The 25,823-nt window shown below is 38.1% G+C and overlaps 1 protein-coding gene across 3 annotated transcripts in view; it reads right to left on the bottom strand.

The window, feature by feature from the left end:
* Positions 1-17,878: 17,878 nt before the first annotated feature.
* Positions 17,879-25,823, bottom strand: part of KIDINS220 (kinase D interacting substrate 220) — an 80,717-nt gene continuing 72,772 nt past the window's right edge. For 2 of the 3 annotated variants that reach the window (XM_037391401.1, XM_037391402.1), the window contains 3 exons: positions 25,297-25,395; positions 23,928-24,176; positions 19,011-20,282 (listed from right to left, as the gene is read on the bottom strand). In XM_037391401.1, coding sequence (XP_037247298.1) covers positions 19,011-20,282; positions 23,928-24,176; positions 25,297-25,395 — 1,620 coding nt within the window. Of the gene's footprint in view, positions 20,283-23,927; positions 24,177-25,296; positions 25,396-25,823 lie in introns of all 3 variants that reach the window. The other variant, XM_037391399.1, reaches the window with a different exon arrangement.

The following is a 25,823-nucleotide window of genomic DNA, read 5'->3' as shown; positions in this document are numbered from 1 at the left end:
TCTAAACGATCTTGTACATGTTAAGGATTCTCCCATATGGCAGTTTGCCATCTGGGTTGATTAATGTAATGTGGAAAAGATATATAATAATTTACTAATGAGAATTATCACATTTGTGAGTAAGCGTCTCTTCCTGTTTACCACTGCCCTTGCTCACTTACATGTGACAAGAAATAATTTGCACAGCCTTTGCTGGAAGCTGTAAAGAAGAGGGGTAACAATGCAACTGCCGCATGACAAAAGATTGAGTAAACTACATAAACGCTGCTATGTAATTTTGTTTAGAAAAAGGTTTTCACAAACATACTCTTTAAAACTACTGTTTTGCAAAAGGATCAGTATTTTCTGATTCCACAGATAAATGAAAATGTTCTTTGAAACTGAATTTGTTTCATCCTCATTACCATTTTCCTCTCTAGAACAGCCATCTAAGTTATCATAATTCTAAAGTCTACGAGACAAATGCAAACAGTATTTCAATACCAGAAAGCTTATATTGCACAGCAATAGTCCCTGATTGTGTGAGTCACTTGCTAAAGTAAATTGAAGGAGGAAACAAAAGAGGAAAAACAAATGCAATTACTTTTGGAGTTAATCATAGTAACTGAGAGGAATTTGTATTTTAGTTGGTTGCTTGCCTTGAGAAATACTTCAAACATGAGGGGATGCGGGGCAGAGACTGTAAATAGGGCCAAACTGAGAAAAATTAATTGCACAGCAAGTGTTGCAGTGGACTTAGTGTTGCTGGCTGCCCTAGAAGACAGCCCTTTGCTAGCTGTCTATCCTCACAAGAACGTGAAGCATTAACAGATAATACAACGTTATATGATGTTACAGGACCTATCCGGATTTGAAACAATTAAAGTAACTACATTGCTTGCCAAAAAGAATACGTCATTATAATTTCCAGTAAATATCCCCACAAATTACACCATGTCTGTGGTGAACAGTTTTATGAATAGATCAGGTATTTCTGCTTAAAACTAAGAGCTGGAGCCAGCTCTTAAGCTTTACTACCAATGGCACAACTTCAAAGGCTCACACAAAGCTTTTTTTAAAAAATTTAAAGATTTTTTTTTTTTAACAGAACTGGACTGTAAATCTGCTGAATTTCTTTTCCATTTGGAAGAGAACAAATTATTTTGATGCTTACTATCTTGCATTTGAACAGACACAGGACCAGCGGTATTGCCTCAGTGAAGTCCACCTTGTGCAGCCCTGTCACTGACAGCTGCAGTAGCTGATGCCTAGGGAAGAAAGCAAGACCAGCATTATAGGATACTTCCTCCATGTACTCTCGACACCTTATGTTCTCTGGGAACAGCCTTCCTGGTATCTGTGGCATGTAGATTCACTTCCTTGTACAGTTTGTCAACACAGAAGCCAAATATCCTATCCGAGTTATACCTGTTATCTTTTTTTCTGATCCTGAGAAGAGGTGTAGTGTACTCTGAAGGGGGAGAGAGAGGGCAGGAATAGAAGAGAGAAGGCGAGGCCAGAGATAATGTGGGACTAAGTATCTGCTGCACATTAGACTGGGCAAGATCAAAGAAATACATCATGCCTTAAAAAAAAGCAATGAGATTGAAGTTTTGAGTTGTGTTTTCAGTCTTGTGCGCGAGTTTCACCCGAGTAGAGCACAGCCTCCAGACCAGACCAACCATCTCACTCAAGCAGAAAGTTTCTTACACCCCACAGAACTAAGCTGGTTTAGCTACGTCTGAAAGCAGCACTCCAGGGAAACTCCAGGAAAACCTCTAGAAGTGTCCTTCAGCCATATTTTCTGTAAACCCCATCCACAAACTCTATGTGATCTTTTAGAAATTTGTGCAGTACTTGAAGAGATGGAACGTGATTACAGTCTACTCGAAACCAATATAGAGAGCAGAGAATACAGGAGAGTTTGTGCTCACAACAGATGCTGGTGCTGAGATTTCTGCCATGTTCAGACCGGTAGCTTCATACCCAGCTGTCACATATTGACGCACTCTAGAAGAGACATAACTTTGTACATCAGAAAGGTACAGAGACGTACCTCATTAGAAATGAGAGAAAATGTTAACTCATTGACATAGTTATGCAGGAGGTTAACTGCAAGAGATGTGGAAGATGACAGAAAGTACCTATCTTCCATTTGTTAAAGGTAGGAAAGATCTGCTCCCAAGAGCAAGAGTATGCAAAAAAAAAAAAAAAAAGGCCACAAATGTGAACATGTAAATTTTTTAAGTCCAGATTGTTAATATACTGGAATAAGTGATGAGTTCATACACTGGAAAAAAGTGATGGGAAGGCTATTTCAGGAAAACTGGTTAAGCTACATTTCACAATTTCTTGGAGAAGTATCTTACTTGTGCTTTTGTATTTCTGCTCGTAAATATAAGAAAAAACAGTGCCACTGCCAGGGGTTTGCTTTTTTTAATTAAAAAGTTTGTGTAAAACACATTAAGTAAACCTCCCATTAGTAACTTTCAAAGATGTAACAGTTACAAGGCTGAGTAAACTACATGCCAAATCTATAAATTCAGTCTAGCTCTTGTTGAAATGCTGTGTTACTGCACATACATATTTTGACCCAACAGATATGAAAATAAGGTGCGACACATGCTGTTTACTAATCCTTACTGATTCCCATTTTGCTCAGATTATCCCATCGTTGCTCTTGCCACTCTTACAGAAAAAGCTGGAAGTGGTTGGACCTCATCCTGTAAGTATTAAAACTTCACAGTACCTATAAAGTTAAATTTCTAAATTCCACTGTAAATCTGCTTCTTCAGTCATTCAAAGATTTTAAGAGTTCCTTGGAGACCGAACTTTTTGACTGAACTTGTCTGATTCATGCACCTAATTAAGGATCTTTTTCTCCTTCCAAACTAATTTAGAAAAAAACCCATGCTCAGAGGAAAAAAAAAAGCTTAATTGTTTGGACCTTTTTAATAAATACATGCATTAAAAGTTGTGTATGTTATGTACATACCACATCCAACATGCAATTAGCAGTTTATTGACAGCATTATGAAAATTCTCATGATCTGAAAATCTGAACCAGATTGTCACTAATATTGAATGGTATGTTATTTTTGGGCATCTTTGAGTACTTACTATTTATCACTATTTTAGCACCCTCTGAGGTCAGCATTATTGTCCAAAAAGATAAAAGTTGGATGAACAAGGCTTGCTGGGGAAAGGAAGCACTTACAGATATCCAAAGGCAGAAGCATATACCTAGACTATGGCAGACCTGGAGGAAAGCAGATTTGTGAATTATGAGCCTAAAAATAACTTTAAATTTTTCAAATGGAAAAAGAGAACTTGGAAACCAGGCATCAGAATGAGAAAATGAATCAGGTACTTCAGGATTTACTGGAGTTCCACTGGAAAAAAAATATAGTGGGAACAACCTGTCACAAAACAATGGAAATGTGACTAAAAGTGGATGAACAAGACAAGAGGGATACACAGGGCAAAGGAATAAGTGACATCGTATACCCACCCCCCGCCCCCAAAGATAATCACTGTGATTCTGCCGGAGAAGGGAAGAAAAGCAGGTTTTATGCAAAGAATCACGGCTAATGAAAAAGTGGAAAATACAATGAACGAGACAAAGAACATGTGTCCAGGCAACAAAGAGGCAGGACAGAAGAAAGTATTTTTACAATGTAGAAAGTAATTGCAGTCACAAATTCTACAAGAAAAAACCCCAGACATAGTAGAACAAAGGTATGGAAAACTTACTCATCCTGTGAACTAAGGAAGGGAATGCACAGATTTATCGTCCAACCTCACTAAAGTGTTTTAACACAGAGTTAAAAAACTCTGTTGTAATTCCACAGTATTTACAAATATAAAGTGCTAGTTTCAGCTGGCTTTGAACCTCAACCTGAACATAGATGATTTTTTTTTTTCATTTTGTAGATTATTCACATATGCATAACCTACAGAAGATAAACTGGGATTTTAGCCCTTCATTCTTATGCCTGCCATAATTGACCACATTTAACTTTTAAGGAAAAATAAGATAATTACCTGTAAAAGTATTTCTTAAAAACTTCCTTTTGCAGGTTCATTTGCTAGGAAAATTACAAATGAATCATCTTCAGTAACTCAATTCCTGCCAAGCATACTGTAACAACAGAATATTATCATAGGTAGCATGTAATTCACTTAAAACAGGGAGAGGAAAAAAACCCAGGTCAATTGACAACTTATTTTTTTGGATTCCATACTCAGGTTCATTGAATAGTGTTATTTCTGATAAAATCCTATGTATTTATAACATCCAAGGCCTCACATGATCTCAGAGATTTACCAATAAATCTGTAAATAAGTAAGTAATCAGGAGATTTTTTTAATACATTGTTTACATAAGGAATAAAAGGTGGGGTTTTTTCCTTCAGTTCTATAAGCAAAAAAGGATAAAAAGGACTGTTATCAAAAATAATGGACATGATGAGCAGAGTTCAGTAAGTGACAGAGAGGAAAGAGTTCTGTGATCTAAATTTCTCTGTCAATCAGATTTGCTAATGAAAGTTGTTCATTAATAACAGCAGGTTCTTTTGATATACAATTTTCAGGTTTACAAAAACAAACCAACTCTATAAATGCGATTTTTGTGGGCATTAATTCATGCAGCAACTCTAAAGTTAGAGAGGGAGTGGATATGAAGATGCAGCATTTGTCCAACCCCAAAAAAGGATACATCTGTAGTATAACTGGAAAGCATGACTGCAGTATGTGAGGTTGATCCTAACCAAACTTCCATCCTGTTAGGTACCCAACACCAGAGAAGATTGTCCAGTACAGACTTCAATGTAGAAAACAGCCATGGAAAACATACAAATCTTCACAGCCTGACTGCTCTGGATGCTTCAGATAGCTGCCTCAGTCATACTCATCTGTGTGAGCTGGCCTAACGCTGTCAGACTACAGTACAGACATACCCAAAAGTAGATGTTGGAAGGCTTCAGTGGAAGTACACTTGGAACTATTACTTCACATAATCAATTACTGGATATCTGTTCTTCTCTTTGAGACACCGTCACATGGAAATGTAGGACCTAAGGGTAACTGTGTGGCCATTTGATGTGAGTCCTAACAGAAAAAGATCTCAAAAAAGACCACTCACAAAGACACCTTCAGTTAAGAGATACCTCTATGTAACTGAGTATTTTGCTGAGCAGGCATTTGTATACATTCTTCGGTTTCCTGGAGAGGAAAAAAAAAGCTTTATGAATGTAATCAAGCTTTAAAAGTACTAGTTTACTATTTCTTAGTCTCCGAACTATTGCTGAAATGTATTTTTAAATTTTTTGATCAACTGATGGCTTCCACACATTTCTTAAGCAGTTAATTACATGTCAGGAAAGAAAGTCCATTTCATTTGATGCCTATAAAGTTGGTGAATGATTTAACGTGTCCATGAAAACACTTAAAAGCCACAAACACTTCTTACCTTTCCCTTCAAAGTTCTGGTGTTCAAGCAGCTCAAACAAGTAATTTATCAGCTATTGAAGGTGATGAAACAGGGCTTCACCAACGTAGGGGAAAATAACAATCTCATGGTTAAGACTTTGAACTGGGAGCTGCGAGACATAGCTTTTAGTCCCAATTTCCCACAGACTTTGTATGTGACCTCTGCAAGTCATTTCACTCCTTCATGTTTCTATGCATCTGTAATAATGGGAAATTTAGTCCTCTCTCTTGGGAATTCTTACAAACCAGCATGTCTGAAATGGCATGCTACTGGGCTACCTTTGTAATAGTAAACAATGGCAGCAACAGTCTTGGGCATTAAAATTGGTCATTTATCACATGAAATTGCACCTGCCACACACTCAAACAATTGCCAGTCATGACTTGGGAGTTACACGGCCTACAAACCCTCCCAGAGTAGCCACTGCTTTTAGTATTATGTTTTAAAGAAAGTGTATCAGTATCAACAAGATAGACTCTATCACAACATGCCAAAGAATGGTTCTTACCCTGTGAGTACTGTTAACACAGATTCAAGCCCTAGTTTTGATTATGTTGCTAAGCAAAAAAAAAAAGTCACAGAGAAAGCATAAGCACTGGTCTTCCACATATCTCTGCGGAAGGAAAAATACATTTCTTTGGGCCTGAATATAGATCAGCTAACATGATTTTATGGAGGCCGCATTTTGCTTAAACGAGCCTGTAAGATACACATTCTCTCTCCTTTCCTACCATCCTAGAATAGTACAAAGATGATTTAAATTGTGCAGACCCATGAGGAATTGAACATAATGTAAACAGTGAAGAGACAATTAAACCTGCCTGAATGACACTGTGAGTAAAGGAGAGACTGGGCACTGAAGTGCAAAATTCCTTAAGAAGTTAAAAAGTAAACAGCAAACCATTTTTCTCAGATTCTTCCAAGATGCATACATTTAAATATCAATGTTAATAACATTGCAACACAGAAACAAAAACCCAATATGAAGACAGGCTGCATGTAAGGTTACTGTGCAAAACACAGGAATCGCACTTGTGACTAGAAGCCTGGCCATCAAGGGCATGAACAAGAAGTTATTAATCCGATATACAAAATATACTGGTTTGTTCCTCTGTTCAAGCTGGCAGCCATTGTATCCCACACAACTGGAACGGTCTGGGGTTTCCCGTTGTTGCTGCCACTGCCTCTTTGCCTCCAACCAGCTTTGTGTCCCCTGGCACTATTTCTCAGTACAGATTAAGAGTGTGACCTTTTGCATTTGAACTTCTATCTCTGCTCCTCTGCAGGGGAATTTTGCAACTCTTTCTCTTTCACGGGTATTTACACCCAGGCCTACTCCCTTCAGTGAATTTCCCAGGAAAACAAATGGTTTGGCACATGCTGTTTTTCCTTTGGGAGTCCTATCGGTGGTGAATGCAGTGACAGCTGCTGCTTGAAACAAATTTCTGTGCATTTTTGCTATGTAAAACCAAAAAGTGCAAACCAGAGTGGCAGGAAGTTATCTTACGATTCTTCTTGTTCACTTACATTACTCTCAAATGCTCCCAGTGAATGAAATTCCACAACTTCCCCAGGTAATGCTGATATTACTTTATTAGAAAGTTTTATTTTCAGAATGTTGTTCTTTTCCCACCGCAAATGAGACAGCTGATTACTTTGTGCTTGACTGATGCAGCTTCTAAAAGTCCTTCTGTAACAGTATTTCACATATGAAAACATTACGTCCATTCAGCCTTCCTTCTTTTACACTCAACAAATCCAACTTTTTCAGTATTACACACCGGTAAGTAATTTTTTCTGGTATTTTTGCTGTTCTCCTCCAGTTGCTTATTAAAGGTGCTCAGGTCTGGACACAACACACCTTCAGCAATGAGGCACGCGTCTCCTGGATTGTATGATACTCCTATCAATACACTGCTCAGAAATTTCTGTTTCTTCCCTCTACTTCCAACAGCATCACTTACCTTGTTAGCTTAGTACTGGTTTACCAGCCATGCTAAAACCCCATTCTCTTCTGCAGTATTTCAGTGGGTTAGACTCCATTTTATATTTGTGCATTTGATTTCACTTTCATAAGCGCAATACTTTATACTTGCCTTCATTGAATGACATCATGTTAATTTAGAGTCCTCTATGTATCAAGTGATTCTGCCCTTTGGGATAAGGCAAGTTCAGACAAGAGTAAACTCTGAAATTCCACCGATAAGGTTGCTAATAATAATACCGAACAGAAATGGACGCGACCCTGCTTTAACACGGGATAATTGATAATCGCTCCAAGTCTACCTTTTCAAGCAGTCTGCTTTCACTTCATTGCATGATTTGCTGAAGCTTCGATGATAAAAAAGTCTTACTGCAGTAAAACATACATGACATCTGCTGATTCCATCTTCTGCAGGCCAGTTAGCTAAAGGACTAAATTAGAGCAATTTGATAAGGGTCATTCCTGAAAACACCACATTGACTTTCAGACCTGAAGTTTAAATACCTGATGAATAACAAAAGCTTGATGAATAAAGTTCTTACAGACTGACCAAAGTGAAGATGACTTGTAATTCTCCAGACACTCCCTTTTCCCCTCAAATACGCTTCCAGGTAGTCCTTCCCTACCTTCTAACACCTGTATCTCCATGATACAGCTGTCTCCTCTTTTCTCCAAGAAAAGTGATCATGGTTTATGGATTGTCTTGACTGGATCCTTAGCTTCAACACGAAGCAAAGCTGGGCCATACTGACATGAGCCAGTCACTGAAAGAAAAACCAAATGCGCTCAAATTACTATCTGGACAAAAATTCTTGGTATGCTAGACAAGCCTAAGCATTCAGAACCTCCTGTTCCTGATCTTAAAAGCATTCTCTTTTTAGTAAGTACTCATTTCTTAGGATTACACAATTCCTCTGCATAATTTAGCTTTGTAGGATAATTGGAGAGAAGAAAAATATATCCAAAGGTAAGTCTCTGGTGCTGTCCTTAAGCCTACACAGTCAACCTACCTTGAATTATTTTTGTGTTTCTGCCTGGTTTTCATCAGAAAGCACTAAACAGAAAGCCTTACAATAGCTAAACGTGAATGCATTTTAATGATGTTTTCTTTAGAGTATTTTCCAAATCCAAATAATTCGAAGATAACTGAACTGAGCACATTTCAGTGCTACATAGCATCAATTTGGAAAATTTTAATTACTACCTTCAGTATTTTTTTTCTGAAATCTCTTTTCTTTAGCAGTGATTTACTTTCATAGAAGTGTTGCTCATTTGCATATTTATATTGTAATTGCACTTTTTCCCAGGCAGTTAAAAATCTTCAACTTTTGCACTGTCCACAGCATGTGTTCACTCCACATCCGCAGCTCATACCTGAGATACAGGTGCTGTGTCATCTCAGTCCTGGTTCCACTACAAAATTCCAGATTTCTCAGACTTACTCTTCAGGGTAACCTACAAATAATTTTTTTCTCCATTTTAAAACCTGTATTTAAACATCTCCATGCATTACTCTCAGTGACCTGGAAAGGGGTGTCCAAACCTTTATACTAAGGCTAATGGATCGATCTTACAAGCTTAGTGTTAACTCCTAGATACCTGTCTGATGGCCTAACTTTTGCTGAACACCAGCTCAAAGTCTGTTGGCCCTGCTCCAAGCAGAGAAGAGCTTGACAACTATCTACAGTGGAGACTCTCCTCAGTGGCTGCCAGAGTTCTGATGAAGTGTGCCACTACGAGTGAGCAGGTTCCACTGTAGACATGTCATATATCATGATCCTGTTTAGCAGACTTTTCAGATAGCTTTGCTGACTTGAAAGATCCTGACTTGAAGACACCACCACCACCTCCTAACATCCTGGTCATGGAAGAATGGCCTAGGTATGGGAGGCTACATGAGAATTAAATTCCCTAGTTAAAACAGAATCACTTGGGAAGAGGGAAAGCCATAAAATCTCACCAACACTTTGTCCAAAAAGGTGGCAGTGGCCGAGTCTCACATGTGGATTTCACCTGCTCTCCTGAACAATGTTGTAAGGTCCAAAGTTCTGTCCTGTAGTCAGACCTGATCATTACCTGGTTTGCTCCTGCTGGTCTTCCAGACTGCAAGCAATTCAATTAAACCTAGAGAACCTTTGAGAATACTGAATGAACATGTGCAAGTGGTGCGCCAGGACAACTTTGCCAAGTGAATGTGGAGCAAATCATGGGATGGCTGAGCTTCTTTAGCTCCAACAGAAAGTCCAAAGACTGGACCTTCAGCAGGGAGAGAACAGACAGAAGGCTAAGGATTTCTCCCATAGCATGGGAACATCAGTACTCCTAACACTGACAGACATCCAGTATTCACATTGAAATAGGAAGGCTGAGTGGACTAGGAAGGTAAGGAATTTTTCATCACATCAGAGATTAGAAAGAGATGTTATTTCGAGATTTGTTACTGACAGAGCAAAAAATTCTATGTGATGTAAGAAATCCCAGAAACATGCACACTGAATTCCTGATCGTAGACCTGGGAATATATTGAACAGGGATTAAAGTTAAGGACACTTCAGGAACAGAAAGCTCTGCTGCTTACAGTAAAGTCAAAAAATATGTATTGAAATAAATCAGGATTCATAAATACATACGTACATATATATATATATGCACGCACACAAAATCAGGACAAAGAAATTACAATTCTGTTCCCAGTCACGACTCAAGTCATCCACCACATATTTAAAACGCTCAGGAGAGGAATGGGCAGATGAATATGGTGCTTAACATACAAAACCCAAGGATTTCTGGCCTGTGAGAAGTAGACCTTGTACCATACTATACATTGCTCCAATAAATCTCTTTGGTGTTAACTGCCACTTGAACACCCCACCTCTGACTATGGAAGAGAAATGCCCAACATGTGTTTCAGACCTACATTATGAGATATTGATGAGCAGAATTTCCTCCTCTTCAGTCTGAGCATGTCTCTGAGAAGTGATATGTTACTGTCTTGTAATGGAGATATGCAGAAAGAGACACCTTTTTACATAAAGTAGCTGAGTTTCACTGTCACAGTCTGGGATTTCTCAACTTCTAGAAGTATGCCATGGGATTATACAGTTCACTGCTAGGCCTCAAAACAGATGTCGACAGATAAAAAAAAAAACAAAAACAAAATAAAAACCAAACAAAAATGCCATAAGGTTGTTTTCCCAGGTACTACAGAAAAACTAGAAAGGAACTTATTGTAGTAGTAGGATGAGTGTCCAACTACTTTATCCAACTTTTCACAGCCTGAAATGAAACATGAGGAACCTGAGGAAAAAAAAACCCTGATGGGTTTCTTCTTTCCCCACCCTCCCTTGAACTCCAGGGGCTATTTAAATATAGGTTATTTTTTTGAAAAAATCTACTGGCTTTTGAATTAAAAAAAATATTGAAGAAGCATAAAATAGTTTCTAGAACCTGAGCAAACTGGTATTATCGTATGTTTTTAGAAGCCAGTCATTCAGGCAAAGGAGTCCTGGTCCAACTCAGATGAACTATCATCACTGTTGAGTCTTTGCTCAAATGAGTAATTTGCATTTTTTTCTGAAAGTTCAAATATTTTCAAGGATAAGAATAAAACAACAGTCCCCTTCCTATATTGGAAAATAACAGAAATGGGACTACTTTCCTGAATTTGAATTTCAAGCAAAACTGCCTTCTTTTGCAAATCTAAGATGAATCACTATTGTACTTTCTGCTTGGATATGAAGTGTGTGTACTGTAAATGCAGAAAAATGAGTACTATGGGTCCCAGTATTGCAAAGAACCTACCAGGTGCTTAAAGAAATTACTGTACAGAGAGGCCTGAAAGTTGATGTGAAGACTGTGCAGTAAAACAAAACAAAAGATAATTTTTGAACACTGTAGCCATGGACTACGAAATTAAAGACTCCAGTTCATATTAGCATATAAAAAGATCTGATGAAGCTGAGCTAGTCTGTCATCAGATGGAAGAGAGGCAGAAGGTAGCACAGATGGTGAAAACAGAGGAAATTATTCATGGTTCCTCATCACACCTTGAAAGTAGCTACTGAAAAGATGTTGTTGAAAATTAAGACCAGAAGGCATCCAGGAAGAACAAAACCTTGCAACCCTCCCTTATATTCTGAAGGTGTAAATATGTCCTGAGGTTAAATAGGCTTATGGTTTGAGGATTTGTCTTTCATGGAAAATGAAAAAAAATCAAGATTTCTTTTTATCTTTCAGAGTAAAAATACCTGAACACCGAAGGTTGGCTCTTGAGTCTTTAAACAAATGTAGAACCTCATAAATTTTGGCATACTAGATCAACACTCATCAACATAAGTCCTCAAAGTTTATCTTTCTTTAGATTACTTCAAAGCAAGAGCTAAAATATCCTGTACATTACATTATTTGCAGTGCCATTCAGACCTGCAGCATCAAGCGTAACTTACAGATGTCCATGAGGAAAAGTAACCCTTCCTGCGTGCAGCCCTAAAGTTTTTCTAGACTCTTAACAGACTACTTACAAAGCGGATGAGGTGACAACGGGCTTATCTTATTGAGCAAGCACTGATTGATTATTTGTCAAGAATACTTGTAAGGAAATCAAGAAGCAGATTTTCCCTCCACTAAAGCGTTTGAAGGTTCTTTCCATTGGCAGATATAAACTACTGCACTTTTTTTAGATGTGTCCATTACTGTCCACAACAAAGTTATCAGATAAAGTGTATTTTAAGTCCTATTTTGCGGACTGTGGATATGTATATCCTGTGAATTTTCCAGGACATGAGGAAGAGGACGGAGAGAAGTGAGCAAAATATTTATTGTAGAATGTAGACCCTACGTAGGTTGTAAAACCTTCCTAGGGTAGAAAACCCCACCAAACAAAAATCCCCATCCAAGAAAAAAACACCACCACCACAGCAGGACAGTATTTTCTATCGTTGCTGAAGTGGGAAAAATGGCAGTGTACAGCGGTTCTAAGGTTTTGATAAAAGAAGTTGAAGAGAAGGTTAAATTACACTGTCAGGGACCAAAGCCCCAGCTACCAGTCAGGTGGTGAGGCAGAACTGAAAGAGCTCCAAGTATTCTACACGATGTACTCATGCACTGCACAGGGTGAGTAGGGGCAAGACAGGACATAAGTGTGTCCAGTAAGAACAAGGAAAAGCAGACATACTTAAGTCCCAAATGACTGGCACGCCAAAGACATTCAAGAGTTAGAATCATAACTTTTTGCCAAAAGCACAGGACCACAAACAGGCTGCAAGGTTTACAGTCAAACAGGAAACATAAGGAGGAGGATGAACAAAAATGCTGAGTGATGACAGAAAGCTAACTTAACAGTAATCTTCTGTTTGGTTTGCAGGACTTCTCATGGTTTATAAGAACATAAAATAAAGGAAGCCTCTGATATCAATAAAAGTCCAATTTGACTGGCAGATGAAAGCTCAGCACTCAACTCTTGACTGTCCTGGAATATAGGTATAATTCCATATTCTACTATTGCTGAGGTGGGAAAGGATTTTTCTGGTGTCCAAAATGAGGCTAGTAAAATTTTGCTGCCTCTGAAAAGTACTATGTAAATTCAGAAAGATTTGAAGGTGCCATGATATGTAAACAGATTCAAGAATATGTATTGCCTTTAGCCAAGCACAAACCATTGCACCATTTCAGAAGAGAGAAATATTAAAAACCAAAGAAGTTAAATCTCTGCTGATTGCTTCCCTGTAGTTTAATTAGTGAGGAAAGGCAGTAAGGCATCACAGAACTTCCATTTTAGTTTTACTGTTCCCCACAGTCAGTATTTTATGCTTGTGTTTTTATTTCTAGGTTCCAGGGACCCATAGAAACCATTCAAACTTTGTTCTTTTGTTTTCTATCATGAGAAATCCTGGACACAAATAAAATCTTAAAATGAACCACTGTTATTCCTCCCCTTCCCTTCTCTTTCATAAACAATAAATATGTTGTACTCAAGTAATGGCAGACAGACACACTGGTTTACTTACAAAGACAACTCTGCAACCCAGGTTACTTCTGTAAGAAGCAATGAGGTGGCATGGTACCAGTTCTCAGAAAGGCGACTCGAAACATGAAAGAACCCTGTACACCGTGCTATGTAGTGGCAACTAAGAACTCACATAATAAAAAGTATGCTCTGTTGCTAGAATCTCATCTTTGAAAGAAATATACACCAACTCTCAAATACAACCTTTTTTTGCATTAAACCTCAACATAACCTCTCACCTATTTTTTTTTCCCTCCAAAAGACCACGTTCTTTAAAATATTCCAAGGTTTCTTTCTTTTTTCCCCTTCCACTTCAGAAGGTGACCCCAAGATATGATAAACTAAGAGAAAGAAACTGGCCAACAGTATTTCTTTTAGAAGTTCAACCAATGTCACTACCATAACAAAACATGCTTTGGGAAAGAAAAAAAACACCTTTTAATGCTTTTTAAGACAAACAAACATTTGGTGCTGTGAGTATCAGCTTTATTAAGGAACTACAATCACTTATAACGGAGAAAAAATTGCTAAAACCCCTGTAACTTTGAGTCCTTCTAGAAAATGGGGCATACATTTCCAGAACAAAGCTTGACTAAAATACTAGGTGCATCACAGGAGTCAGCCTTGCAAATGAAAATACAAATGTTAGCCTCAGAGTTCAATAAAAGAAGAAAACCCTCCTATATCATTACTCTTATGTTTTACCACCAAAGAACCGAATCATTGCAGTGCCTGCAATTACAGAATTACAGAAGCTGTGCTAAGCTGCAATGAATACACACATCTTACAGTTCTATGCAGACTTTAACAAAGCAATCATAAGCAACCTAAGCATAAGATCAGTGAAATAAAACATGAAACACACTACAGCAAAAAAAAAAAAAAAGCTTCTTATGAGCCTTAAATTGCATTTTGACTTCTATAATCTGCTTCTATTTGTTAACCAAAGGGCAGAACATACTGCATACTCAGCTTGCATGATAGACATCTTTAATGAAAAAGTTATCAGGATGTTAAATAGCTAATATAATCTTTTTAACACTGTTTGTTAGGTCTCCACATGCCAATTAGTGTTTAGAAAATTCCTAGTTCTGTTGGAAACACAGTTTAATATTATTTATATTATTACAATTCTTGAGCACCTACTTCCCCTATATTTTCTCCTTTTTGCTGAAATTCAGAAACCTGTGAGAACATGTCAAACTCATGAAACTGTTCTGTATTCCCATGGAGAAAGATTCTAGGTAAAATTATCCCCACCCTGCCCTTAAACTGATGAAATGGGCCTGACTAAATCTAGAAAATATAATGCACAAGGCTAACAGAAAACAGTTAGCAGAGTCTTTTCAGTCCTCTCTGCTTAACTGGAACTTGAATTTTGCTCCAGGTTCTCCCCATTACAGCTATTATTTGGCACAGAAAAGACCAAAATCCTAACAGCAAGCTTTATCTCACACTAACTAGCACGTTGTGTATTTCTCATGTGTCTGAAAATTCACTACTAGGTATTAACACATCTACTTTACCACAACTGTGGCTTTTAGTTAAGAGACCTCAAATATCCAGGTTATTATTTTCTTTTGCAATTTCTTGGTAATGTATTTAGAAACTTAAATAAACCCATCACAGATGACAAAGCTGGTCAAGATGATCGAGGCCACAGGGTGCAACATGCTGGACTATGGATAACAGATGCTACTGGGATCCTCTGCCTTTGTGTCTTGTGCCTGTACAAAGAACTTCCCATATTCTCACTGTGAGGTCCAGAAAGCTTCCCACAAATGATCAAAGATAAAAAATGGACTTTGAGGATTCTGTGGACAGAACTGAACAGCTGAACCCCAGATAAAAAGAGAAACCACCTATTTTCAGCATACTGTATAAACCCATGTTAAGTGTGTCCCAGGAAAGTTTCCCAAAGATTATATATAAAAAATAATAACGAGAAGAAACAAAAAAAATCAACAGTATTTAAAAAAAATCCCAACCCTCAACAACCCTTAAGAAAGCCAAGGACTGAAAACATACTAAAACCACATATGTATTCTGCTGCATGAGCAAAGGCATACAGGGTGACCAGATATCCCAGACTGAATAGGACAGGCACAAAATGGAAACCTTCTTCCTGAATCTCCAAGAATTTTACTAGATCATTATTTTGTTGCAAGTTTTACAAGTGAGATGTAAGAATTTCCCTCTCCCCCCTTCCTCATAAACTGCAACCCTGGAAAAAAGCTGCCAAATAGCCATAACAGTCTCACATAAATCCTGGAATGTTACTTGCATCCAGTTTTTCCTTTCAAAACCAATTTAACCCTACCATGCAAACATATCCAGGCATCAGAACAAGAGAACAAGCCAAGCTGTGCTCTTCAGATTCAGTTAGGCAAAGAAGTCATGGTTTCAAGTTCCTGTAGTGTTCAGCCATCCAAAATTAGAGTAGATACATAAACTATTGTTACAAGAGTTCTGGAAAGTGGAGAGTACCAGAAATAAGTTTGCAGTTGTCTTATTGTTTTATAATCTTCATTCATTACCATTCTCCATGGTACTCTTTGGTTCCATGACTCCCACAAATCACATAGCTAACATTTAAGATTTCAACACTGGAATTTGTTTATGGTTTCTTAACTCCAAGAATTGTGCAACAAACTAAGCAAGCTAGTAACCATAGTAACTGCGGTACAGAGAATACAAGTTTCAGCTATCAAACTGCAGCGTATTTTTAATTCTTGCAAATGCTATTCTTTCATATTCTGTATGTGAAAAATTCATTAAACATTACAGTAACTAACATACATATCTATTACGTACTAAAAGGGTTCTTGCTGCTGTGCTGTATTAAGTACTCCATTTCTCTCATCTCTCTTTTCCTCTCTCCCTTTATCAGAGTACTACACTTTCTTCTGTTTGCTTATGAACACCTGTGTAAAAAAATTAAAAAGATGCTTCAGTAGAGAAGAAAAATGCACTCTGTCTAGTTATTTTTACGCAAGCAGATTCCACGAGTCAATTTTATTTCCCAGACCATTAATAAACACCTTTTGTAGCATACTGTCCTGGAACTGGCTATGAAGCACTCTTATTTTGCTGGTTCTAGGAACTTCGCTAGGAAGGTGTTAAATAACAAGCCCATGAACACATCTGATTATATAAACTGCAGCATGCATTACTATATAATGCAGTTAAAGCAGTTAAAGGAAGCAGGACTGAACCACTGTTTGGAACTGAAATGATTTTAGGTACCCACATCACAGACAGGGCACAGGTCTACATACCCAAAAAGAGAAATACATTAAGACCTGTAAAATCTTACACAGACACTTTGCTTGCAATTATTGTTTCTTAGCGATGATAAGCAATTATGCTGGTATTAGTGAATACAAGATAGAAGCACTGAAAAGTTTACTACTCAATGACCCATTTCAACCCAATTTTGGTATTTTATGAAGCCTTGAGGAATAAAACTTTCAGGAACACAAAGATCTCAGAGTTATATGGAAACTTAAAATTCACCTATTTGGATTATTTGAAGAACAGATTTGAAATAACTGATGTCTTTCATCAATACTGTCAATATGTCTAAATGAAAGCTACACTTCTTGTCCTCTCTTATGAAACAATGCTTCTAAGTATCTTTATGTAAAAAAGCTTCTACATCCAAAAAATTTCAGAAAGTAGCGATATACTCTTTTCTTTTTCTTTTTTTTTTATTTTTTTTCAATAGGAAGAACCACCTAAACCAAAAAAACTGTTCCCAAGCAAGCTACACAGGCTTCAGGGGCTTCTGATTTTGTTTTGGGAGGCTTTTTGTTTAAACTAATCATCTTTCTTATATATTAAGATACATGCACACAAAGTTTCCAACACTTCTGTAACACTCTGGTAAGTAAATTTTAATTCAATCAAATACCAATTTAACAGAATCCAAAAACTTACTGATCACAACTCCAGTCCTGTAAGTATGAGACATTCATGCAATGAAAAAATAAAAAGCCTAGGTAAAGCCAGTTTTTCTCTGTTGACTCTGGCACAGAAAAGCACCCTCTTGATTTAGACAACGGAGGCCACGACCACATGGTCCTGCTGGAGGCATCTGGTTGTAGATGCAGTAGGACAGAAACAAAGCTGCTCCAAACCACCAGCACATGTTAATTGCCACAAACAGTGGGATTACTGCTTTGGACCAGCAGGAGGTGGCCCCATCTCTGCAGCTCACAGCACTTCCTTTAGAGACGTCTGCTCTGGCAACTCCATTTATCAAATGTATTTTTATACTCGATGCTTATTTAGTATTGTATTGATAACAATATAGGTTTAATGCATTCTGTTTAATTAAATTCATGAAGTAGTTTAACCAAAACAACATGGATATGACATTTTTATCAAGTGAAGAAATAAAATACTGCAATAAATACAATTTGGACGCAAACCCAACATGGCACTTTGTTTTTTATTATCTTTGTACTACCAGAGTCTAGTTTGAACAATTTTTCCTCAACATGCAAATTTCACTGGACAGTACAAGTATTTGCTACAGTAACATTCAGGTACATTATTTAGATGACACAAAAATCTTCAAACACTGTACTTCAGAAATAAAGAAGCTGGCATACAGCTCTGATGAGATTCCAAAAAGCATGCATTATTTTTAAAATGGCAAACTTGATTATTTTTCTTTCCATAACCAAACACTGTACCAAGGGAAGATCATGCACAGCAACAGATACTCCGTTAAGTTCAGACATCACATTCATACTTCATCCTTACAGTATTTTAACGTAGCTCAGGTGGTTGCATCTATTTAAGACCAGTAACTGTAAAATTACATACCTGTAATAAATAACGGATCCACTAAATCAATGATAAGGCATTATCTTATAAATAACTGCCAAATCCAATGACATGTCGAGACAATGTTGCTTACAAACATTACCACCACTCTACCCGAAGTTCACAAAGTCAACAGCAATTACTGAACGTACACAGAGTAAAAGCATACGTATAGCCAAACAGGTATCTTAACACTCAAATTTCAACATACGTAATATATGTTGCACACATTAATCCACTAATTAACAGAAAGTTTGATAAGGGTGTCACAGGTGATATTCAATCTTCTGGCATCTCTTACATCAAATGGCAAAGATGCACAATCTTAACTTCACCTGCAGATATGCAGACTTAACTGGAATGTTCAGAAGGGATAAGTAATACATATCCCAAAAGAAAAGCAAAATCACACCATAATCTCAACAATTAAATCATACTCACTTTCATAACATCTGCCCCTGACCAAACCTTTGCACAGTGTCTTAACAAAGAACTGATTTTTCATGCTGACAAGTACTGCTTTTATATATGGGGCAAGTCTGAATTTGCTTCTTGTAAAAAAATTACTTCTCTCCAAGAAAATGACTGAAAATAATCTAGACCTTCTATTACAATACTGAAAGCTTAAACTACAGAGCTTAATGTAACCACACACTGACAAAGAATTCCAAGCAAGCTACAATTCATGGGGGCCTACTCTGTTTTAACCTGGCTGCTTTCTACAGGATGCTCTCCCTTTCTTCTCCAAAACCAGCCCCTTCTGAGGCTGCAACAGTGTGGAGCTCTGACGAATCTTTAGAAAGCCTGGTATAACTTGAACGCTGGCTCCGCTTGTGAGCAACACTCTTCAGGTTCTCATTCTGAACCCCAGTTGAACTAGAACCTGAGCCAGGATGCAGGATAATTTGAGGTGAATCTCTGATACCTTGTATTTCTTCAAAGTTTTGATTAGCTCGATTGTTTGGAGCACTGTTATTATTTAAGGTTACTGTACTAGGGGTTCTATTTAAATTATAGACTTTCTGGCAAGCTGGCCAGTTCTCTTCTGGGCTGCTTGCTATCAAGCTGCTTTCAGAAGGGCTTTTCTTATCTTCTGAGCAAATAGACATGCGAACCACAGCTGGATCTTGAAGGCCACTAAGGCTGTGTGGAATTCCTCTTTTTGCACTGTGACTATCATCTTCAAGCTCAATGAGATTTGCCTTTTCAAGCTGTGAATCATCTGCTCCTTCATTATGGAGGGAATGATTTGGAGAACTTTCATTGGATCTTACACCAGAGTCAGACGAATCTTTTTTATCCAAAAGGGCATCTGTCAAATACTCCTTTGCTTTAATGAAGGTTCTAATAGGTTCAGATCCATGTTCCGGAGATTTCGGTTGCTTCTCTGTTTTGCCATCTGTTTTCTTATCTTTACCTTCCTTAAGAAGTGGGGTATTATCTGATTCCTCAGTTCCTGACTCGTCTTCATCGCTTGGAAGTTTCTGATACCGGAGAGTAACTCCCTTAAGCTTTAAATCTGCAGCCTGGAAAATACTTGTTCTTTCCAAAGACTTCTTCCCTGGGAGAAGCTTGGAACCAGATTGATCAGATTTTTCATCTTCTTCAGTAATAGGATCCAAAGGAGATGCATCATTAGTAGAAACACCTGAAGTACTGTAATCAACAACATCATTTCTCTTCAGCAAGAAGGACTTTCTTCCATCATCTTGTTTCTGTTCACCATCTTTTCCTTTTTCCTGTTCTGAACTGGAATGCAAGGAACCCCCTGATGTACTATGCCCCATATAGAAAGCACTTGAGCTATGAGGGGAGGATCTACCACTTACTGTAGTAGAATTGGCACCTCCTTCTAACTGTGACATTTGAGCAATATACTCTCTATATGCATCTCTGTATTCTGCCTGTACCTTGTCAGTAAGCTTTGATATTTCAATACTAGAATCTTGAGAGTTAAGACTTGAAAGACTTGGAGTTCGCCGAGTTTGTGACTGGAAAAGAAAAAGAAAGAAGAAAAGAGAGATAACAGTTAAACGAACTATTTATTTTTACTTTTACTGATCTTTTATAATTAAATAACTCAAAGCATCAAGTATGTGCTTAAATGATTTTTTGTTGCTGTGAAAAGATTATGCAAGTGAAATCATCAGTGCTATAATTAAAATACACTCACTATAATCACTTATATGCAATCACACACACATCCACTAAACTTACAAAGTATTCTTATTGTTGGTCCCCATAACGGAAGATTTCCACAAAAAAGCATCTTATCCATTTGAAGCCAACTCTTTTGAGTATGTAATTGTAACAATTGAATTTGTATGTCAAGATGGGCTTTCCTAATAAATTTTTGTACATTTACAAAACGAGCATTTTATATTGGAAAGACAGCAAGAGTTCATCTAAATGCTGAACATCTCTCAACAATTTTTTCAAAGACCCTCATCCTACATAACCCAGTATATCCTGGCAAAATTCCATTGTGTACAGCTGATTTCAGAAAAATCAGTTCTTGAACAAACATATTCCTCTTTGCCTCCACCTCTGCTCTCTTTTAGTGTGCACACAGAGAACTCCACAGGCACAGGTTGCTAGGCCATCTATTAAATGGTACAGCCAAGGTCTAGCACAGCGCTGGAGAAGTAAAGCAGTGGATTGTGGCTGAACGCAGGGCTTCATGTCATGCATTTAACAGGCTGCTCATTACCACCAGTAAAAGATGTACAGTGGCCAGTGCACTAGAGCTGAGGCACTGACTTAAGCACAAGTAATTCAGGGAATGTACTCAACCTTGCAGTGCACAAGAGGCGAGATACTGAAAGACTGTTGAGGTACTATGTCTTATTTGGGGCAACACTGAAAATGAACCTACCTTCTACTAGAACACGCTATTAAAAAAACCTGAAAGGGTTCAGGTAATTTTAACAAGCTAAATGTAAGCAGGAAAATTAACGTGTGGATTCAAACACTGTGAATGAATTTAAGATTTGGAACAGAACTGCTTAATCATATAGATATATCCTCTTGGTCCATCCTTCTCCTTTCTCACCCTGTTTTTCTTTTCTGCTTCCCCCCACCTTTTTCCTAATCTTATGTGCATCTTTCTTATCTTTCTTTTTTCTGTTCATCTTTTCCTTTTTCTTGTTCTGCACTGAAATGCAATGCAAACCAACACGTTTGTTTCCTTCTCAGAAGATGCTCATAACCCCCCCAGCAAGCAACATATAGGAGATCTACAGGTTACCATTCCATTATTCCCTCTATACTACTAAGCAAACATTACTGACAGCTTTTTATAAAAATCAATAATGTTGTATAGAATACTGGGGAACAGCTGAACATGATTAACTAAAGGAAAAAGGTGTTTAAATGACTTCTATCTGCTGTGACTCCTAAGCAATTTAATCCGAAAAGCAAAATGTAAGAATCACAGAAATATTAACACTCGATCATTTATGCACATTCACTACTATTTATTCATACTCACAGCAGCTATGGTTCCTCAACAAAGAGAGAAATATTTGATTTTGCTGTGCATTTCCAGTAGTACACCTTTCTACAAGTGTATTGGGTTTGCACGGCAAGATTTTGGTAGCAGGGGAGTGCAGGAGTGGCTTCTGTGAGAAGCTGCCAGAAGTTTCCCCCATGTCCGACAGAGCCAGTGCCAGCCGGCTCCAAGAGGGACCCGCCGCTGGCCAAGGCCCAGCCCGTCAGTGACGGTGGTAGTGCCTCAGGGGTAGCACAGTTAAGATGAGGAAAAACCTGTGCAATGGCAACTTCAGCTGGAGAGTGAGAATATGTGAGAGAGATGGCCCTGCAGACACCCAGGTCAGTGCATAAGGAGAGGAACGAGGTGCTCCAGGCACCTGAGCCAAGATTCCCCTGCCGCCCATGAAGCCCATGGTGAGGCGGGCTGTGCCCCTGCAGCCCATGGAGGTCCACAGGGGAGCAGATCCCCACCTGCAGTGTGGGGAGGACCCCACGCCAGAGCAGGTGGAAACCCAAAGGAGGCTGTGACCCATGGGCAGCCTGCGCTGGAGCCGGCCCCTGGCAGGACCTGTGGCCCCACGGGGAGAGGAGCGCGGGCTGGAGCAGGTTTGCTGGCCGGGCTCGTGACCCCCCCAGGGGAACCACGCTGGAGCAGGGGGAGAATGTGAGGAGCCCTCCCCGCCCCGAGGAGGAAGGAGCGGCAGAGACAACGTGTGATGAATGATTCAGGAGTAAAGTTAAGCCCAGGAAGATACAGGATAGGTGGGAAGGTGTTTTTAAGATTTGGTTTTATTTCTCATTAGCCTACTCTGATTTGATTGCTAATAAAAAATTTCTCCAAGTCAAGTCTGTTTTGCCCATGACAGTAACAGGCGAGTGATCCCTCCCTGTCCTTATCTCAACCCACGAGCCTTTCATTGTATTTTGTCTTCCCTGCCCAGCTGAGGCGGGGAGTGATAGAGCAGCTTTGGTGGGCACCCTGTGTCCAGCCAGGGTCAACCCACCACCACCAGTGGCAGTATTCTTTCTTAATCACTATCAATGAAAAAAATTCCACAGGAAAATTGTAACATTTTCTGAAGGACAAACTATCTTTTTCCTTCTTTTGATTCAACTTCAAAAACTATGTAAGCATCAGAAGCGTTATTTATGTAAAGCTGCATTTTAAAGAGTGCTTTAGAAAAGATTTTCTTGTACTACTTTCTGTGCTTTTGATACAAACATGGTGTAACAAATTTGAGTCATGCCACTTCATGCCACTTAGGTTTGGAAAAACATATATTGTGATCCTGACTACCCTTACTGCCTATGTATCACACACACACACAAAGGTATCTGGGATGTGTATTTCTCAAAACTTTTTTCAGTGATAGCTTTGGATATTAAAAATATCACCTATAGCTAGTAATTTGGGGTGTCTTCATATTTTGATGCACCTTCAAGACTTTCTAATTGAAACTTTCAGAGATGAAAAAACTGATAAACGTTTGCGTTGGGGTTTTTTGTTTTGTTTTCCTTCTTAATTCTAATCACTATTTAGATATCAACTGATTTGTGTTATTTCTTAGAAAGGACAAAAGACATCACACGCTTTGGGTGATTTCATAAGACACAGAAGAAAATTGATCATAACCTGGATGTCAGCTCTGGAGTCTATGAATAGATTATGCATCATCAGGACAAGGCTCTGATGTCACGGAGCACTACAGTTGTCTATTTAAAAAGTCACAATAAATGTATCTGTAATCCCCTTAATAGCATAACATCTGGCTAGCACATAGCTAAAATATTTCATACACATATTTCATACACAAAGTCTGAATACTATGATAACCAGAAATCTTGTAGGACACTGCCCTCAGCTAGATGAGAAAAGCATGACAGCTTGGATTTTGATATTTCCCTACGGAAGAGTGATTACTGGAACAGATGAATAGTTTTCAGATGTCAAAGACTAAAGACTTTGACTCACAGAGCGTGGTTAGAGTTTACATCTCTGCAAAACTGGCCTTTGGCAAGACACAGAGCTGGAAGTACCTGAACTATTACAGTGGACTTATTTCCTGACCTGTCTGTATCCAGGAATGGAAAAAACCCTTTGCCACACAGGTAAGCAAGAAGAATAATACATGTCTATCAAATACCTGCCAACTTAAGTTACTATGGCGTGGAGGAGCTTCATCAAGACCAATTGTGTTGAGTTCTTCAAAGCTGAAGTTAAGTGTGTAGGGAGCTTGACCAGAAAGACCTGTAAGCTCAGTGTGAGGCAACTCGGTGTTGTGCCCAGGACGACGCGTAAGTTCACTATGAGGAATCGCAGTGGTAACATGCTCAGTTGTTCCACGAGGATCTTCCTGAACAGCCTGATTTTCTGAATTTCTCATTTCAAGTATCTTAACACACAAAAAGAGACAGTATAAATGTAATTACATAAATAGAAGTCCTCAAAATTGTTAAAGAATAATTCTATTAAAAATAGGAACAAGGAATTCACAACTGTAAAAGTGTACTTGCATATGTGGTCGTGATCATGGAAAACTGTGAAGAAAAATCTGTACAGAGATCTAGTGCATTCATTGTCTTTACTGCAAATCACATTTTAAGTTTTTTTTGTTATTTAAAAAATAATTTTATTACTGCTTAGACCCTTAAAAAACTCATATGCCACAAACCACCTAAATTCTTGTAAAACTAGATAAGTGATAAATTACAAATTTAAAAGCAAAACCACACACTTCCATTTTATAGCTTAATCAACCTAAATCTAACAATAAATCTCATCTGGTAATTCCCAGTGTTTTGGCAGGTTTTACTGTTATTTTCAGAGAGAAATCTGGCAATATACTAAAAATATTTAAGAGAAAACACAGTTCTTTGTGATGCATAACCCTCACCGTAAAACTTTCAAACCAGGTGGAGGGAAATGGGGGAAACTAGATATCTGTATGTATGCTTCAGTAATAGTATGTAATACAGCATTCTCGCATTATACAAGCATGCATCGATCAAATATTGTATTGATCAACCTCACTGGCTTGATTTTTAGCTTAAGGTTCTTTAAAAATTATGCTTATGCAATTATGTGCCACCAGGCACCTCTTAACAGCCTGATTGTCCACCTCCTGACACTAACAGACTTTAAACTCACTGAGTAACTTCTAACAGAAGGACAGAGGCTTCAAAGAGAATTAAGTTCTGACAATTACATTAAAATAGGCAAATTTAAAAAGGGAAAAGGGAACCCACGCAGGCAAAACAGATCCTACAAAAAGAGGAGGCAAAACTTCACAGTTCACAATTAAGATGCAAATCCATAGGCAACCATTCCTCCATTGAAGTGCTCAAGACAAAAAGACAAAGTAACAAAACAATAAATGCATGCATGTTTTAAGACAATACTTATCATCTGAGAGATTATGATAACAAGAAAGGCAACAGGAAAGAGAAAAAGATAAGGTTCATAATGAAAAAGACTTATTTATGAAGACCTGAATACTGAACAGAAAATCTTACCATGCTCCTGAACAGGTGCCAGTCACCAAAATTCATATTCATTTCTTTTTTCAATTCATCGATGTTGCACTGAGCCAAGACACGGCCATTTATATTTGCCTAAGCAATAAAATTAAATAATGTAAATTATCGATATGAGACTTACGGCACGGCAGTATCAGACTAAAAAAGTAATTGAAATTGGATATATTGATGGGGACTGCTAGTGAAATTCCCCAACACCGCTCTTAGGTACAATCCTATAAAATAAACACAGGTTTTTATATAATAATATGTATTGATGATTGCTGATGGGCAAGAACTTAGGTGTCATGAAAAAAATTATAATATTAAACCCATCAAAAATGTGTGTATGAAAGACAACATGACTGTGTTCTATGAACAGACATAAGGAAACACCACATCAGTGGTAGAGAATTTCACACACACACATTCATCTGCCTAGATTCCTCAGACTCTGAACACAGACTGCAGATACCCAAGTATCTGAAGATAATCAGACATTAATTCCCAGGCATCATCTGACC

The sequence above is a fragment of the Falco rusticolus genome, chromosome 6, assembly GCF_015220075.1.
Source record: "Falco rusticolus isolate bFalRus1 chromosome 6, bFalRus1.pri, whole genome shotgun sequence".
Taxonomy (NCBI): Eukaryota; Metazoa; Chordata; class Aves; order Falconiformes; family Falconidae; genus Falco; species Falco rusticolus.
Note: the sequence above shows the minus strand (reverse complement) of the source record. Positions and strands in the feature narration are given on the sequence as shown.